Genomic DNA, 19,540 nt, shown 5'->3' with positions numbered 1-19,540 from the left:
CACTGCTGTTTTTATTGTGTTAGCTTGAGTAGTGCATGTGTCACACCTCCCCGCTGCAGAGCAGCTGTATTCTTAACAATAACGCCATGAACATAACCGGTGGGCACTTTGAGCTGCCTCCCCCCACCAACACCGCCTCCTGCTTGTTAGTGCATGGGAAGCTGTCAAGGTTCCTCCCCCACTCTGAACTCTAGGGTACAGATGTGGGGACCTGCATGAAAACCTCCTAAGCTTATTTTCACCAGCTTAGGTTAAAACTTCCCCAAGGTACAAATTAATTTTATCCTTTGCCCCTGGATTTCCACTGCCACCACCAAACTTTAACCGGGTTTAGTGGGAAACGTAGTTTGGACATGTCTTTCCCCCCCAAAATCCTCCCAAACCTTGCACCCCACTTCCTGGGGAAGGTTTGGTAAAAATCCTCACCAATTTGCATAGGTGACCACAGACCCAAACCCTTGGATCTTAGAACAATGAAAAAGCTTTCAGTTGTCTTACAAGAAGACTTAATAGAAGTAAAGGAAACACCTCTGTAAAATCAGGATGGTAGATACCTTACAGGGTAATTAGATTTAAAACATAGAGAATCCCTCTAGGCAAAACCTTAAGTTACAAAAAAAAGACACAGACAGGGATAGTCATTCTATTCAGCACAGTTCTTTTCTCAGCCATTTAAAGAAATCATAATCTAACACATACTTAGCTAGATTACTTACTAAAAGTTCTAAGACTCCATTCCTGTTCTGTCCCTGGCAAAAGCAGCATACAGACAGACAGACCCTTTGTTTCTCTCCCTCCTCCCAGCTTTTGAAAGTATCTTGTCTCCTCATTGGTCATTTTGGTCAGGTGCCAGTGAGGTTACCTTTAGCTTCTTAACCCTTTACAGGTGAGAGGATTTTTCCTCTGGCCAGGAGGGATTTTAAAGGGGTTTACCCTTCCCTTTATATTTATGACAGAAGCATTTTCCCCCGTCCCATAGTTCAATTCAACAGGGAGCCATCGCCTTCAGACTCGTCCTGCTAGAACTAGGATGTATATCTTTCAGCTCAAGCTAGTGGTATCTTCCCCAACCCTGCGCTCATTCACGTTATACAGTGGTCACCGCACACATCCTCAACACCACAGAGCTCCTAGGGCCCTATCACACAGTCCTCCAGAGCTCAGCCAGACCTTAGCAACTGTGCTCTCTCAATTGCTGAGTCCCAGATTTAGCAGCATGTTGAGTAACCACAGGGGAAGCAGAAGTTCTTGTAGACAGTGCAGCAACAATGCCACTGTGCTAGCACAGGCTGAAGCAGGCCCCAGAGCCCACGTAAGAAGGAGAAGGGAAAAGAGGGACCCAGGGCACAGGAACAATAAGAATAGCTGGTTCAGCATTTCAGAGCCCAGCGGAGCACCCTGCCTCACATGCAAGAGTCCCTAGGAGCCACTGAACAAGATCAGGAGCTTCTCAGGATACTGAACTGTTCTGCTCAACTAAGGCTTCTGCTCTGCCTGTCAGCCTGCCCACCAGTGTCCCCCAAACTCAGCCCTGCCAGCCAGCCCTCACACCTGTCGTTCCCCCAACACACATACCAACTTGGCTCCGCCAGCCCCCACACCGGTCTCCCCTCCCACCAACTTACCGTCAGCCAGTGGGCCAGCACATCTGTCTCCCCATCAAGACCCAGTGCCAACAACCAGCCCACCCACCTGTCTCCCCCGCTCACACCCACCAACTCGACCCTGCCAGCCAGCCCACCTGCGTCCCCCTTCCTGTCCACCAACTCGACCCTGCCAGCCAGCCCACCTGCGTCCCCCTTCCCACCCATGCCCTTACCTTGCCACAGATTTTAGCCACTTTTAGTCCCTCACTCACTCTCCATCACTCACAGGCCCAGGTTGCCCCACTGAGAAATATGAAGACGGTCCCTGCTGCACCCTACGGTTTCACCCCTCAGCTGGGGGGGCTTCTGTCTCTTACACTCATCAGGCCTCGTCTACACTACGGGGGGAGATTGATATAAGTTACGTGAATACTGTAGCTGAAGTCGCCATGCTTAGATCTACTCCCCGCGGGGTCCGCACTACACAATGTCGACTGGAGACGCTCTCCCCATCAGCTCCCCTGGCGCTTCTTTTTCAGGTGGAGCACAGGAGTGGACAGCGATCGGCAGTTGATTTAGCGGGTCTTCACTAGACCTGCTAAATCGACTGCCGATGCATCGATCGCTGCACATCAAACCTCCTTCCCCCCCCCATTAGTGTAGACAAACCCTTAGTAATAATTCTGCATGCAGTGGGGTCTAGTGGATAGAGCACCGGCCTGGGACTCTGCCACTGGCCTGCTTGGTGACCTTGGGAGAGTCACTTCCCTCCCCATGCCTGTTCCCCTCTTATCCCGTGTCTGTCATGTCTACTCAGATAAGGCTTTTGGGGGCAGGGGCTGTGCCTCACTAGGCGTCTGTGCAGCACCCTGCACAGTTCTGCAACGGGAACCAAGTGACGCTGTGGTGGGAGATGGTGCCCGCTTAGCAGGGCCCACAGAAGCAAATCAGACCTGTATGTACTTGAGGAATTGAGCTCAGGCAAGAGACTCTCCCCCTCTGGCTGAGGAAGTTGATTCATCTCTGTCCAGCAACACTTTTCATGAATAAGGCTGTTTCCACTACAAAGGCCCTAAATTTGGAATCATCAGAGCAGGAAACTTTGAAGAGCTGAAGCCACACATGATGCTGCATGTGCTGCCCCCGGGTAATGCTGCCAGGGAACTAACAGGGTCTCCCCTTCACCAGCATCAGACCCAGCCACTGCCTCAGTTTCACCCCCTTCGGCTCCCTAATAGTTTCCCAGCAACAAGTCTAGCCCCCTTCCCGTGCTCAGCAACTTGTTCGCCCTTTTGGTTCGGGGCAATACACAGGGACTCCCTCCCAGCCACACTGGGAATCCCAGCCTAGACCCCACAGAAAGTGCCAGAGCCAATATTCTTCAACCCCACACTGTCCCAGCCAAACTGCTCCTAGAGACACCTTCCCAGGGCCCCCCAGTCCCCTCCCCGGGGTTGCTCCTGCCCAGCTTTTGCCTCTGGCTGGTGTGGACAGCTCCACAGAGTTAGAGGACAGCAGGGACCACCAGATCACCTACTCTGACCTCCCATGTATCACAGGCCACCAGCATCCGTACCATAAACCCAGCAACCCAAATCAGACCAAAGGATTATAGCCCACAGGGGACTGAGCCAGAGACAGAGAACCGGGCTCCCTCAGGTAATACTGCCAGCAACCCTAGCTTTGACTGCATCTCCTGTTTTCAGCAGTTAGCCGTGCCCTGCCCTTGGTAACAGAAGAGACCCCACGTCACTCACGACATGCCTGAAGAGATAAGACACTTACTTGTGAAACTTGAGCGTGAAGTTCCGGTAGCTGGGGTGGGGCTGCAGGGAGAGTGCCTCCACAGACTGCAGGGGCCCGGGCATCCTCTCCATGGGGTCCACACCCAGGCAGTCTGCAGAGGAAGGGGAGACTGTCCTCAGAGAAGCAGCCCAGCCAGCACCCACACAGGGCTTACTGTCCCCTCCCCACCTTCCAGCAGCAAGGAAAGCTCCCACCTCCCACCCCCACCCCCCACACACAATGGCACCATTTGCCACATCAGAGACCAGCCCTGCCACCAGGATGGAGCAAGAGAGGAGCAGAGAACAAGGACCTAAGCCTGCTTTTCAAACAAGAGGCAGGAGCTAGTCTAAGCCAACCCACCCCTCGCATGTTTACAGAGTGCTTTAGCATGGCATCTGTCCCGCTATGCCATGGGCAGCCATCGCAGGCCGGGTGCAACAGACATTCCCAGCAATCCCCTCCCCCAGCCCCGAGGCCGCAGCAAGGCTCCAGGGAGCTCACATGCCAAAAGAGTGCTCACCCACCCCACCTTGAGTTTAGTGTGAGCAAGGCCTTGGGTGCACTCCCCTTCCCAGGCACCGCTGGGGATATAAGCCACAGGGACCCTTTTTTTCCCCACCAAGGTGTGAGAAGACCCCACGGAGAGGCACGGGACAAGAGCCTAGGTAGAGACAGGGGCACAGACAGCAAGCCCACACTTTGCAGGGCATTGCCACCTTACCCAACTAAGCCCTCAACTCTGCCAGCCAGTCAATGCCTGTTGCCACGTCTTCAGCTGTCATGCAGCTTGGGCACCACCTGATACTCACAAGGCCAGGGTGAGCACACAGCTGACTGGGCAGTAGTAAGCACCAGCCCATGGGGCCCAGCAGAGAGATCCATCAGGGAGCCTGACAACACTCCAGGGACCCAGAAGCACAGAGCAGCCTGGGGCTCGCTTACCTGTGATGATCTTGGGGTCGATGTTGAAAGTGTCATTGGCAGGGTCAATCTGCCCCTTGCGATAGTACTGCTGGCACAGCGTGAGGGCCGACTGGTTCCTGCTGCACTCCCCACGCACGTAGGCATAGCGCCCGATGGTCTCGTTAGGAATGGCCAAGTACTGGGGAAGGAGGAGGAGACTTTACCATCCTGCCCCAAAGCCCCCATGTCAGCAATGCTCTGCTATGAGCCATGGAGAGCCCTCTGTCCCAGCCCCACACCACTCCTCCCTCACTCCGCTCATCGCAAAGGCTAATGCCCTGCAAATATGCGGATAGCCACTTTGTATCCACAGATATCTGCATACCATGTTTGCGGATCGGATGTGGATACAAATTTTGTATCCACACAGGGGTCTGCTGATGGATCCCTGCCCAGCCCGCTTAGATCTCCCAGGACCCCAGCGCGCTCCTCCTCTCACCTTCTCCACGACATAGAACATGTGATCGTAGAGGTCCCTCTGCGTATAGACAGCATATGTGTCCTCCGACCCGTCCACATAGTCCTTCAGGAACAGGTGTTTGAAAGCAATGGTGTTCTCCTCCTTGAACGTCACCACCATCTGATTGCTGAGCCCAAAGAGGATGAGCTGCAGAAGAGAAGAGAATGAAACCACCTGAGAACGCTGCCCCTGGCAACAGCTTACCAATGGAGTCTGGCATTCTGTAGAACCACAAGTTTCACTCACTTGCACAGCCTCTGTTACACAGCTGCATCAGCCTTTTGAGTGTTACAATCTCATCTCAGTCAACCCAACCCAGAAGCTGGTTTCTTGAATCACTAGAACTACCTCCTTGGCTCGAACATTAAGAGCTGAAGGAGAGGAGCAATGACTGACAATCATCACTGGCAGCAGCAGAGCACTCTACGAGCTTCCACTGAACAGTACAATTCCACAGAGGACATATGGTTTGCGACAGCAGTAGTAAGTGGTGTTACATTAGGCTATTGGGGTCTCTGAGCATGGTGATGGCCCCTTTCTCTGCAATAAACTTCCTTGTTATTGATAGTGTTAGGAACTAAGTTGGAGTCATCTTTGAGGAGAAAGCCATGCTCCCCTCCACACTATGCCTTCTGCTTCAACATAGCTACCTTCCATCAATTACTGGGAAAGGGGGAGTAAGGAGAAATAAGGACATATATCATTATTAAACATCAAAGATGTCACATTTCCCCTTGTCTAACTAGAGCTACTCAGACTGGAACACAGGACAGCCAGACTGGATCAGAACCAAGATGCATCTTGCCAAGCACCAGATGCTGCAGAGGAGCAGGTGAGGGATATCGGTCTCTACCTAGGGCTCACACACGTCACTGGTAGCTGCAGAGTGTCTAAAGACCTGAAGCAGGAGGTTCAATATCCCTTTCACAACACTTGTTATCAATTACAACTCCGGATATTATCGTTAGCTGTATAAATGTCCAGTCCCTTTTCAAATCTTGCTGAGTTCTTGGCTTCAACAACTCAAGGCAGAACTGTGGCACAGAGCTTCACAATCTGATTGCAAATTGACAGGTGGGAAATTCAAAGCTGAAAAGAGGATGTATCTTTTCACTCAGTCATTATTTTAGGTAACAAGCCCAGTCTTTTCAGTCTCTCTTCATAGGAGAACTTTCCAGGCCATCAATCATTTTCAGTACCTTTCTCTGAACCCCCTCTAGTTCTTCAGTACCCTATCCGTTATGAGGTTCTCAGCACCATACAGAGTCCAGATGAGGCTGCACCACTGACTAGATAAAGGCATTAGAATATTCGCTGACTATTCACTATCCTACTCTTTATGCATCTGCACATTATTTGCTTTTCTGACTGCAGCTGCACTTTGAACAGAACTCTCCACTACACGGTCTACAATGACACTCAAGTCCCTTTCCTGGGGAGAGCTAATTTACACCCACCAAGTGAAGCAGTTCAGATTTTTTCATTCAACAGGCTTTGCATTTATGAATATGAAATGTTATGCCACCATGCTGCCTATTCATCCAGGCTGGTCAGGTCTCTCTGAATCTCCCCATAGTCTTCTCCGGTTCTCATCAAGCATAGAGAGGATTGTCCGTAAGGAACTTCAGAGAGATGCACAGGAAAGTTATTGGTGCTTAAATCTGTTGGTATAATGGCCCTGGAACTTTCTTCTGCAGAGCTCAGACTGACTGTACAGGGGAAGACGTTTGGTCTTTTGGTCAAACTCTTCTTGGATCACAGCTCACTAATGTGAACAAAGGACAGAATGGGGAATTTGCAGACCGCTCACAGGATGGTCTTATGACATCCTGTGCCTTGCAGTTTTCCACAACAGATCCTGATATACTACTGTGCCTCACAGTCTCTCTGCACTGAAATGTATTTCCTTTATAATCTAGTAATACTTTGGATCTTAGATTAGAATCAGACTAGGCTTGGCAACATGACTGACCACAGTCAAATACTGTCAAATATTCCAGCAAGAACAGGTGGCAGCCCACCCTACCCTTCTGATTGCATCATGGTACCATTCTTTCATGTTTTAAAACTTCATTATAATTTGCATTTTTCTGAGTTAAAATATCTCAAGTAACTTGTTTTTTTTTGTAATTAGGCATAAGTATCTAGAACTGAGTCTACTGGACACCATAAAGTCTTACTAATAAAAAAAAAGTAGTGTTACAATACGTTAGAGTTTTAGAATATTTGACCAATGCCTGACAGGTCAACTGACCAATTACTTCTTGACGGGGCCAAATGTCCTACCCTAAATCAGACAGTTACTCAGTGAGGTAAGGCCTTCCTCTTGACAAGGATTTTACTCCAGCTATTGCTTTCTTTTAAGTGTGTCTTTACGAACTGTCTTTATTCATTACCGCTATCGATGAAATCTTACCAGCTAGTGATATTTTTAAAGTTAAAAGTGCAGTTTTGCCCAAGTGACAAATGGGTTTCTGTACTCAGCAGATGTGGGGGAGGAAGTCAACCAGATCTGATGGCTTCAGAGAACACAAAGTTTGCTTTTTACAGAATGCCAGAGTGAGAAACTAGGGCTGTGTGTACACTACAGAGCCCATGCTATCATAGCTATGCCAGCATAGCCCCTTAGCATAAACATCCACGGGAGTCTTTCTACTGGTACAGGAACGCCAACTCGTCGAATATTATCTATGTAAGAGAAGCCTTCTTCTGTAAGCATTGCTACCTCTACACTGGGGGTTTTGTGAGCATTGGTCTGTGGCTGGGGGAGGTGGTTTTTCCCCACACCTGTCAGATGTGGCTATGCTGGTACAAGTTTTAAGTCCAGACCAAGCCTAGAACAGTTTGTGCTCCCTCTTGCGCCTCCAAGAACAGTCACTCCCACCCACACAGGTAGTTAAAGAGGAGCTGCATCCCTTACCCAAATCTGGAGTCCCAACCCTCCTTTCACACCCTCCCTGGTGCCACTGTCCAAGGAAAGCTTCCCACGCAAAGTTTATTCAGACTGCCTGTTAGCTGCTGAAAGGAGGAGAGATGACAAAGTGAGATGGCAGAGGGAGCCCAGGTGGGAAACAGAGATGCAAGGAGACACCTAGGCAGGATGGAAGTAAATAACCTTGAACCAAACAAGACCAGTGAGGGGACTGGAAACAGGAGGAGACAGGAGAGGAAGATGACCTTTGCTACTACATTTGGATATGCTGGAGGGAAGGGGGAAGAGGAGATCCTGGGAGGCCCCAGAAGAAGATACTGTAGCAGCTGAGGTATTTAAAGCTCCCTCTGTCAGTGGATTTAAGGAAGGAAGTTTTAGTCACAGCTCAGAGATCTAGACTCCAGTATTTCACATCTAGGAGATGAGCTGCTTGCAGAGGGAGGCCTTCCTAGACATGAGGGTTTTCACAAGTTGCTTGGCTAGTGGCTATGTGAATATTATTCACCTTCCACCAGCTGTTCTTCTCCCTGCTCTTAAGTGCTTTGGCTTTGCCCCTTGACATTCACACATTGATTGATATAGAGACATGCTCCCACTGAACAAGCTAGATACAGAACTCACTGGGTGAAGATTCTCTGGCCTAGGTGTCAGACGAGATCATCATAATGAATAATTCACATAGCTCACCCTCAGCGAGGGCTACTGATGGGCAAACTTGGGAAGGGATTTGAACAGCTGCTTTAGAAGCAATTCCAACATTTAGATGAGTGCAGAACAGAACAGTTCAGGGAGGTTTTTAATCACATCACCCCCTGCATCCTGAGGAGTTACACAGGGGGCAGCCAAGTCCCTGTTTATCAAGAGCCTGGTGTAGTTTCAAGCCTATTGAATTGCAAAACTGTATTGTGCAACTACATGGAGCTGCAGCCCCCTTTAACGCCAGCTCCTAATAGCCACTTAAGGCAGAAAGGGGAAGAGTTAAATCCCCCATCAACACAACATGGAAGCTTCAAACACAAGGCAGGAAATGTACACACTGAGCTTCCAATAGCAGCGTTAATCATGTCACACTGCACATGTCCCAATCTTTCATAAGAATGGCCATACTGGGTCAGACCAAAGGTCCCTCTAGCCCAGTATTTTGTCTTCCAACAGTGGCCAGTGTCAGGTGCTTCAGAGGGAATGAACAGAACAGGTAATCATCAAGTGATCCATCCCAAGTCGCCCATTCCCAGCTTCTGGCAAAGAACTAGGGACACCATCCCTGCTCACCCTGGCTAATAGCCATTGATGGACCTATCCTCCATGAATTTATCTAGTTCTTTTTTGAACCCTGTTATAGTCTTGGCCTTCACAACATCTTCTGGCAAAGAATTGTTGTGTGAAGAAATAAAACCAAAAAAAGGAAGTAAACCTGCTGCCTATTAATTTAACTTGGTGACCCCTAGTTCTTCTGTTATGAGAGGGAGTAAATAACACTTCCTTATTTACTTTCTCCACACCAGTCATGATTTTATAGACGTTTACCATATCCCCCTCTTCATCATCTCTTTTCCAAGCTGAAAAGTCCAAGTCTTATTAATCTCTCCTCATATGGAAGCTGTTCCATACCCCTAATCATTTTTGTTGCCCTTTTTGTTACATATCTAGAGCACCCAGAACTCAGAGTCAATGGGAAGGTAGGATCTAGCCCATCTCATTTGCAAATGCTGGTCAGAGCATTAGATGTGCAGCGTGTCCACATTAACCTCGCTGACAGTCTTAAAGCAGGAGGTCCCAAACTGTGGTATGCATACCCTTGGAAGTACACTAGACATCTCGGGGGGAATGCAGGAGAAAGTGTGTAATGGTGGATTTCATTTATTGCATTTTCATAATAGGCTACTCAGACAAAGCTTTAAAACGGAGGGAAATTGTTATATAAAATTCGATAATTTACATCACGATGTTCCAATGAAAACACAGATACACAGAGACGCTGACATACAGAGCCCTCACCTCCAATCGCTGTACAGCGTGGGTTCAGTTGCCCAGCCACTATCCAATCTAACTGAGCTCAAGAACTTAGGGGGTTTTTTTTGGTTGTATAAGTCACATTATAAGTGAAATATGGACAGATGGCTAAAAAGAGGTAGTGTTAAGAAGAAGTATCCATGATGAGACGGGCAGCTGATAGATCTGGAAGGGGGCATGCAATAACAAAAGTTTGGGAATACCTGTCTTAGGGGAAACTCAGGTTTAAAATAATTACAAAAAAGTTACCTTCCCAATATTATTACAACCATCTTTGCTTAATTATTCAAATTGACTAAATCCAATTTACTTTTCAGCAGAAGTGTGACAGTTCTCCCTTTTGCATTGCTCTCCACTTGCAAAATGAAGAGACCAGCTCATCAGTTTATCAAAAACATTTTGCAGAAGAGCAAGAGTTCCCGACAGGGCTCATTTTGATTTGTGTTTCCAGCCTCTCACGTGCTAGCACAGTGCTGCAATGGCATGGCTAAGCTGCAAGCGCCACAGGAGGACGACAGTTTTAGGAGGAGATATTTCTACTGATTTTGTGTTTTTACAAAACCTGAACTGAGCCAGACCGAGCACAAGGAGGCAGCCTTCATGCTGCACTGATGGAGCTCTGTGCATTCAATGCACTAATCAAGGGGCTGTACGGAGCACACACTTACAGGGTAGATCCCGCTCTGCTGAACATAGTGTTCCAAGCCAGTTTTCAGCAAGGAAAGCAGTCAGATAGCCAGGCCACTTCCTCATGTTCCCATCATGAGGCTGACTATAGACCATGCGGTTTCGAAGTACTGACTTTCCTTTCAGCGGGCTCAGCCTGCATACAGAGCCTGCCTGAGTACCCCAACCTAGCATTACTACCCAAGAGCAAGCAGTGCCCCAGACTGCCAGATATATCACAGGAGACAAAAGTTACCCTGAACAATGGAACCAGAAAGACATGGGCTCCAGGTTGCCACAACCCAGAGTACAGTGCTTTTCATCTCCATGCCCCCCAGCCAGCCCCCCCCACACACCTGGATGGTGACAATGATGATCTTGATGATCTGCAGCACCAGCTTGAAGGGTTTGCGGCCCTTGGCGCGGAACTTGTCACACGGGCTCATGAAGAAGTACTTGAGGCGCCTGCGCAAGTCTTCCTCCTCAGGTAGAAGGGAGGCGGAGCCCATGCCTGGCCCGGCCCCCCCATCCTGAGACCCATAGCTATTCACAGGGGTCAGCAGCCTCTGTGTCTCTGGGAGAGGGAGAGTGGAAGAGACAGGAATATAAATATAGTCACCATGGTCCTCACCTCACTGATGTAAGAGATGCTCCAGAGCCACTCACCTGCACCAAACCCTAGAAGGGATTTCAGATCTTGGCCAGATTTAGCCAGCTTGCTCTCTTCGCCTGCCTCCCTCCCCGCTCTCTCAAGCTCCAGCAAAATGGTTTGTCACATCAGCCTAACTTAACTCCACTAAAGAAAGATCTGAATAGTGGGTGATTGGAGGGGGAGGGCAAGACACTCACCCACCCTTCCATGGCCTTCGAGGAAACAGGTGTTTCTCAAGCAGCCTAAACCCCCAGGCTCAATAATCCTTACGACTGAACCCTTCACCATCTGTACATCCAACAAAATCACTTCTTCCCCCTTGATCCATCTGGTGTGTCCTCTGACAGGAGCCTCATGGATCCAGCCACTTTAGCTCCTCAGATTAGTCAGACATGATGATCAACAGGCCATAAGGATTTCTCATCAGGAAGGTGGTTTATTTACTGCCTGGCACTCACCTCAGCAATGACCTAGATACCAACTCCCTAGGGTTTGGCCAGATGATTTCATGTCTTCATAGGACTCAGAAGAAGCAACACAAGATCATTTAAACACCACCCAGACAGTTGTTTGTAGCTCTGTAGAGCACCAAACAACACAGGGCCCTGCCCTAAGGAGCCTATAGCCTAGCTTTAGACAGGAGTGTAACAAACAAGGATGGGAGGGATTAGGGTTATAGCAGGAAGATCTCATGGTTAAGCAAGGTAACATCTTCATTATAGTTCGATCAGGCCACACAGCATTTCATGAGACATCAAGAAGAGGAGCTCCATCAATTCATTCCAAGTCAGTACAGCTCTAGAACCAAGGAGTAAGAGACCCTGTAGGATCAGGCCATTGTTACCCCAAAGGTCCAAGTGCATGTGTGTTTTGCTCTGTGATATGGTCCCTTGTCAGAGGAGCTTTCTGTATCAGTCCTGGCAGGGGAAACGGGCATAACTGCAGTGTCACCCCAGCACGTACACTAGGATAAGAGCCCAGACTCCCTCCAGCCATGGAGGCTGAGTCCTGACCTTAGTTTCTCCTGCCAGGCCTTGACTCACTCGTGGCAAGCAGGAAGCTCTCTCAGAGGCCTGAGGAGGAGTGTGGGCTATAGGAATGGAGACAGACTCAAGTCATCCATTTCTACAGACTTTTCGGTTTTAAAAAAAAAAAAAAAGTCCAATACTTAGGGTTGTGAAGAAACTTTTCCGTACTGAAGCCATGTTGGCAGGCAGCTCCAGCACCACCACGGCTCAGAGCTTTCCCTAGCAATCACAACAAGAGTAACAAGAGGCTGAAGAGGACCAGTGCCACGATTCAGACCCCTCGGGGAAGTTAGGAGACCTGCTGCTCGAGAAAAAGTCCTGGCACCACAAGCGCTGGAGCAAGGGCAATCCAAAGGGTCCTTCCCCACCACCAGAGGGGAAAAAACAATAAAAAAAAAGGAACACAAAAGCCTTAAGGGTGGGGAAGGGGTGGAGTAGTTGAAGCCCCCCCCCCCCCCCCCGGCGATCAGGAGAATGAGGCAGCAGGTGAGAGAGACACCCTGGCCACCAGGGCTCCGAGGAAGAGTGCTGGAGCTACAAGTCACTAACCGGACCCAACACAACACACCCAGGCGTCTGGGAAGGTTAAGGAGAACGGTTACAGATCTCTGGGTAAAGCCACCCCAGCCGCAGGACGTGCAGAGGCCCACCAGCTCCTCAGAACCACGGGCAATAAACCTGCCATGGAAACCGGGAGGCACCGCGCCCCGCAAACCCCGAGACGGGCCACCCTGCAGCAGAGGACAAGCCCCCTAGGCCACTGTCCAAACGAGGGTCTCCACTTTCTGCCAAGCGAGCGGCAGCCCACGGAAGCGGATGCTCAAATGAGCGGGTTCCTCTCTAAGGTGCCCCGAGTCCTCCCGCCCTTTCTGCGGACACAGACTGACGCGGCTGCGCCTCCGAAAACGCTTTCAGGCCACGACGCAAGACGAGAAATTCTCCAAGGTGGAGCGCGGGCCTAAGCCGGTCCAGCCGCGCCTGGCCCCGCGAGAGAGGAGCGGGCCCCTCAGCCGGCCCGCGCTGCCGGACTCCTGCCGGGCCCAGGGGACGGGACGAGCCCCCAGCGCCCGGTCCGTTCTCCCCCGGGCAGCCCCGCAAAGGGCGGGGAAGTGCCTCGCCTCCCCCAGCGGCGCGAAGGGGCTCCAAGCAGGGTGAGAAGCCGAGCTGGGCGGCGGCGGCCGCTCCCCGGGGAGCGCGCAGCAAAGCCGGGCTGCGGCCGGCCCCTCCCGTCCCTTCGGGGCCGCGGGTGCCCGGCCGGCTGAGCCAAGGAACGGGGAGCGGCCCGGAGAGGCGAGCGGGGGAATCGAACCCGGGGCGGCCTCACCTGCGGAAGGGCGGCAGGCAGCCGACATGGCGCGCGCGGTCAGCTGTCCGGCCGGGGTTGAGGCGGCGCGCGCGGCCCGCCCCCGTCACGTGCAGGGCCCCGCCCCGCCTCCCCCTCACGTGACCCGTCTCGCCCCACGCGCTCTGGCAGAGCTCCCGCTCCCGCACGGCTTCGCGCGCCTGGGCGGCCTCTGACCCCGGCTCCTCGGGCACATCCACCCCTCTCCCCAGGGCGCAGATAGCTCAGTGGTTTGAGCATTGGCCTGCGAAAGCCAGGGTTGTGAGTTCAATCCGTGAGGGGGCCATTTAGGGATCTGGGGCAAAAATTGGGGATTGGTCCTGCTTTGAGCAGGGGGTTGGACTAGATGACCTCCTGAGGTCCCTTCCAACCCTGATATTCTATGATCCTATGACCTCCACGGCCATGACCCCTGACCCTCAGGGGCTATGGGCTCTGTGCCCCACCCTGCTCCTGCCGGTGTGGTGGGCCTCTTGTGGTGGGCCTCTGATCCCACCGGCGGTAGACCCCGCCCCCAGCACAATGTGGTCCTTGGCAATGGGCTCTGCCCTCCTCCCGTGATCCTAAAGGTCTCTGTGACCTCCTGACCACATACAGTACCTGCAGCTCTTGTAAACCTCTTTCCTGATATTTGTAACTCTGTTGGCACCTTGTTGGGCTGGGCCCTGGTGATGCTGGCATGTGTGAAAATCAGCTGTTGGGTGGGCAGCCAAGCTTCAAACTTAACTATGGAGATTGACACATCTGTTCATAATTCACTCTCCTCTAGCTCTCTTTCAGCACCACTGCTGTCCAAGTGTCTCCTTGATTCTTTCCAGCCATTACTGAAGTTGTTGAATAAGACTAGATTTAACAAAGCTTATTGTAAAAAGAAAAGGAGGACTTGTGGCACCTTAGAGACTAACAAATTTATTTGAGCATGAGCTTTCGTGAAATGGAAAATGCATCCGATGAAGTCAGCTGTATAAGCACGAAAGCTCATGCTCAAATAAATTGGTTAGTCTCTAAGGTGCCACAAGTCCTCCTTTTCTTTTTGCGGATACAGACTGACACAGCTGCTACTCTGAAACATAGCTTATTGTGGCACCCCACCAAACAGCTCCCCTGGTGAGATACATCCCTATTTATTATTCAGTTGTTGTCCATTACCCAGTTTTCAGTTCAAGGGCCAGTGCTTAAACCCAGAACTCAAATTGGAGCATAAACAGTGTTATATCCATAGCATGCACACATAGGGTGACCAACATTCTAATCGCACAAAACCAAACACCCCTTCCCCGGCCCCTGCCCTTCCCCTTCTCCGAGGCCATACCTCCCACTCACTCCATCCCCCCTCCCTCCATCGTTCATTCTTCCCCATCCTCACTCGCTGATTTTCACTGGACTTGGGTAGGGGCTTGGGGTGTAGGAGGGGGGAGGGCTCCAGCTGCGGGTGTGGGCACTGGGGTGGGACCAGATGTGATGCTGTATGGAATCTGGGAAACACTTTGGGATATTATGAATATCAATATTGTAAAATTACAATGAGTTATGCCAGATATGCTATATAAGATATCTGCCAAAATGTTATAATTTGCCAAATATGATAATCTCATTTATCTGTTTGTATCACTTTTGTATTTAAGGTTATAGATATGTATGTATGTCTGTATTACAAAACTTGTGCTATGCTTCTGGGTGACACCCCCAGACAGTTTGACATCAGCACTGCCTAGCCTGCTTGATGGCCCATTAAGGACCATCAGCTATACAGCTGACCCATTGAGAGAAGGCAGATACACCTTATGACTCAGCAAGGCAGGCAGGGGCATGCCTATGGACAGAACTCTATGGGCTTGGCTACACTTGCAGGTTAAAGCGCACTAAAGCCACTCACTCCCCGTCCACACTGGCAAGGCATGTAGAGCGAGCGCTCTGACTCCATGGCTAGAGCGCTCTTGGTAATCCACCTCGGCGAGAGGAATAACGTTTGATGCATCTTGGCGTCAGTGTGAACAAGGTGTTGTATTACTGCACTCTGATTGACCTCTGGAAACGTCCCATAATCCCCTTAAGTCAAGTGGCCACTCTTGTCGTTGTTTAGGAATTGGCTGTAGGAATGCGGCTATGCCCTTTCAAAGCTTCGTTTCTGACAGCCGGCATGCTTATCTGCCCTGAGACAAAGCAAACATTACTGAGGAATGCTGCTTGCTTTGAGTGAGTGAGAGAGAGGTGGGGGAGAGGGGGGTCTGAACTTACAAGACAGCATGCTGACACACTCTCAGCACTCCAAAAACCCACTCTCTGTCCCCCCACATACACACAACACACTCCCTGTCACACTCCACCTTACCCCCCCCCACATTTGAAAAGCAAGTTGCAGCCACTTGAATACTGGGATAGCTGCCCATAATGCACTGCTCCCAAAGCCGCTGCAAGTGCCGCAAATGTGGCCATGCCAGTGCGCTTGCAGCTGTCAGTGTGGACAGACTGCAGCACTTTCCCTACTGCGCTCTCTGAAGGCTGGTTTAACTCAAAGCGCTCGACATCTGCAAGTGTAGCCATGCCCTAAGGCTTCCAGGCCATGTGCTGGGCAGTTTGTGTTTGGAACAAAAGGAAGCACAGGCTGCATGTGGCAGCTGCATCTTCTCCATTTTCTCTTCAGTCCTGCTTCTTACCTCCGGAGGAACTTTGCTACAAACTGAAGCTCTGAACAAAGGACTGAATGACCCATCCAAGCTGTGGATGTGTTCCAGAGGGACATTCAAGCTGGAAAACTCACCAATACTGCTGGGAACCTGATATATGGACTTTGAAGTCTTTGTATGTATGTGACTGCTTTACCATTTAACAACTCTCTTCTTTTTTCTTTTTTCTTTTTTCTTTTTTCTTTTTAATAAACCTTTAGTTTTAGACACTAAAGTGTTGGCTGGCAGTGTTGTATTTTGGGTATTATCCAAACCTATTCTGACCTGATAACATGGCTAGTGTAACTATATATGTGCTAGTGTAAATGACCTGGTAACAGATTTCAGAGTGGCTGACACTGTGGGGTCAGAAGAACATTTTGTATATGTGAGCAGAGTTGTTTAAATAACTTCTCAGTGTACTGGACCTAGGTGCTGATTGGGAGCCAGAGACTGGAATGCAAAGGGGGCTGTGTGATTTCTTTTTTTTGCTTCTTGATAACCAGTGTGGGGGATCAGAAGCACAGTTTGTGACTGGTTGGGGAGTTTAAATGTCAGTGTTACCCCTCAGTCTTAGGAGGATCTGCTCTTCCAAGAAGGAGTGCTAGGCAGAGACGGGCTCCACCTAACGAAGAGAGGGAAGAGCATCTTCGCAAGCAGGCTGGCTAACCTAATGAGAAGGGCTTTAAACTATGTTCACCAGGGGAAGGAGACCAAAGCCCTGAGGTAAGTGGGGACGTGGGATACCAGGAGGAAGCACGAGCAGGAGAGCGCAAGACGGGAGGGCTCCTGCCTCATACTAAGAAAGCAGACAAACAGCAAGTTATCTCAAGTGCCTATACACAAATGCAAGAAGCCTGGGAAACAAGCAGGGAGAACTGGAAGTCCTGGCACAGTCAAGGAATTATGATGTGATTGGAATAACAGAGACTTGGTGGGATAACTCACATGACTGGAGTACTGTCATGGATGGATATAAACTGTTCAGGAAGGACAGGCAGGGCAGAAAAGGTGGGGGAGTTGCATTGTATGCAAGGGAGCAGTATGACTGCTCAGAGCTCCAGTATGAAACTGCAGAAAAACCTGAGGGTCTCTGGATTAAATTTAGAAGTGTGAGCAACAAGGGTGATGTCGTGGTGGAAGTTTGCTATAGACCACTGGACCAGGGGGATGAGGTGGACAAGGCTTTCTTACGGCAACTAACGGAAGTTACTAGATCGCAGGCCCTGGTTCTCATGGGAGACTTCAATCACCCTGATATCTGCTGGGAGAGCAATACAGCAGTGCACAGACAACCCAGGAAGTTTTTGGACAGTATAGGGGACAATTTCCTGGTGCAAGTGCTGGAGGAACCAACTGGGGCAGAGCTCTTCTTGACCTGCTGCTCATGAACCGGGAAGAATTAGCAGGGGAAGCAAAAGTGGATGGGAACCTAGGTGGCAGTGACCATGAGATGGTCGAGTTCAGGATCCTGACACAGGGAAGAAAGGAGAGCAGCAGAATACGGACCCTGAACTTCAGAAAAGCAGACTTTGACAACCTCAGGGAACTGATGGGCAGGATCCCCTGGGAGAATAACATGAGGGGGAAAGGAGTCCAGGATTGCTGGCTGTATTTTAAAGAATTCTTATTGAGGTTACAGGTCCATTCCGATGTGTAGAAAGAATAGTAAATATGACAGGTGACCAGCTTGGCTTAACAGTGAAATCCTTGCTGATCTTAAACACAAAAAAGAAGCTTACAAGAAATGGAAGATTGGAAGGGGAGGTCCCGGACAACTGGAAAAAGGGAAGAAGGAGGATCCGGGGAACTACAGCCAGTCAGCCTCACCTCAGTCCCTGGAAAAATCATGGAGCAGGTCCTCAAGGAATCAATTCTGAAGCACTTAGAGGAGAGGAAAGTGATCAGGAACAGTCAGCATGGATTCACCAAGGGCAAGTCATGCCTGACTAATCTAATAGCCTTCTATGACGAGATAACTGGCTCTGTGGATGAGGGGAAAGCAGTGGACGTGTTGTTCCTTGACTTTAGCAAAGCTTTTGACACGGTCTCCCACAGTATTCTTGCCAGCAAGTTAAAGAAGTATGGGCTGGATGAATGGACTATAAGATGGATAGAAAGCTGGCTAGATTGTCGGGCTCAATGGGTATTGATCAACGGCTCGATGTCTAGTTGGCAGCCAGTATCAAGCAGAATACCCCAGGGGCTGGTTTTGTTCAACATCTTTATTAATGATCTGGATGATGGGATGGATTGCACCCTCAGCAAGTTTGCAGATGACACTAAGCTGTGGGGAGAGGTAGATATGCTGGAGGGTAGGGATAGGGTCCAGAGGGACCTAGACAAATGATTAAGAATACTGTGGGAGACTGTATCAAAAGATTTGCTAAAGTCCAGATATATCACGTCCACTGCTTTCCCCATATCCACAGAGCCAGTTATCTCATCACCCGCAGGCAGGTGGAGGATCCGTGTGGCTCCCACAACTGCCTTGGCTCCTGGTCTGGGCTCTACCGGCTGCTGGCCTGGCCAGCTGGTGGGGTCTCGGGGGGAAGAGGAGGGAAAGGGGGCAGGGTCCGCCTTGGCGAAAAGTGGAAAGGCTATGGCCCCTGGGCTCTCCTGTTCCAGTGCCAATGGGCCTGGCACCACATGGGGCCAGTTTATTTACAAATTTTGGTACATTTCTTTTTGGATTCAAACAGAGCAATCTCCACAGCTCCCTCAAGTGGTACTGCCTTGTTAAACACACCATTCAATAGCTTTAATTCAGGGTGTTTTACTCCAAAACTAAATTAATCTCCGAGAGCCTCCGTCAGAAAATTACCAAACTGACAAGCAGCAGACAGGTTTTCAGACTTGTTTAACATTCTGAAATGCATTCTTCTCTTTGGTTTCTTAGGTTACACTAGGGTATTGTTCCAATAAAAAATTGGTGGTAGGCATATAATATTGCTTTGCCATCTCTGCCGTGTCTTTATATTCCAGGTCACCAGGTTCTTGTGGAAAGTGTAAGTCTTTGAGCACTATAAATCAGGTTTTCCCCTCCAGTGTTGGGAAACCAGGCCTTTGTTTATCACTATGTGCTATAGCCTGGCACAGAAATGCTGCTCAGGTCTCTTTGAGTACCAGCCTCAAAATCTTCCTCTTTTTCATTAAATTGGAAACTGTCCATATTTCCATATGCAGCCAGTTTATCTTTACTCTCTCTCTTCCTCTCACCTTCATCACCAATGTTCTCTAGTATGTTCATGGCATAAAAACACAGAGAAGTTAGATCAAAACAAAGCCCTCTTGCTGGAGGTTGGAACATAAGACAACTTTATTTCTTAGAATTCAGAAAAATAAGACCGAAAACCAGAGAGAGAAAGCAGGCTGCTCCCTAAAGCACCACTCACCCCACCTGGCTCTAGGCTGGTTCTCTGCAGAATGACAGCTTCAGTTTTC

At 49.9% G+C, this 19,540-nt stretch overlaps 1 protein-coding gene across 2 annotated transcripts in view; it reads right to left on the bottom strand.

Moving 5' to 3' along the window:
* The window catches only part of LOC311510598 (mucolipin-1-like), a 35,670-nt gene extending 20,849 nt beyond the window's left edge, over positions 1-14,821 (bottom strand). The window contains exons 1-5 of one of the 2 annotated variants that reach the window (XM_084610383.1): positions 13,413-14,821; positions 10,765-10,982; positions 4,777-4,944; positions 4,317-4,476; positions 3,372-3,483 (exon numbers count right to left, since the gene is read on the bottom strand). In XM_084610383.1, the coding sequence (XP_084466509.1) occupies positions 3,372-3,483; positions 4,317-4,476; positions 4,777-4,944; positions 10,765-10,982; positions 13,413-13,440 (686 nt within the window). In that variant the 5' untranslated portion in view covers positions 13,441-14,821. The remainder of the gene's footprint in view (positions 1-3,371; positions 3,484-4,316; positions 4,477-4,776; positions 4,945-10,764; positions 10,983-13,412) is intronic. The other variant, XM_084610384.1, reaches the window with a different exon arrangement.
* Between the last annotated feature and the right edge of the window lie 4,719 nt (positions 14,822-19,540).

This window comes from Lepidochelys olivacea (genome assembly GCF_965140295.1).
Source record: "Lepidochelys olivacea isolate rLepOli2 genome assembly, chromosome: 20".
Classification (NCBI taxonomy): Eukaryota; Metazoa; Chordata; order Testudines; family Cheloniidae; genus Lepidochelys; species Lepidochelys olivacea.
This window is presented reverse-complemented; position numbering and strand designations above follow the sequence as displayed.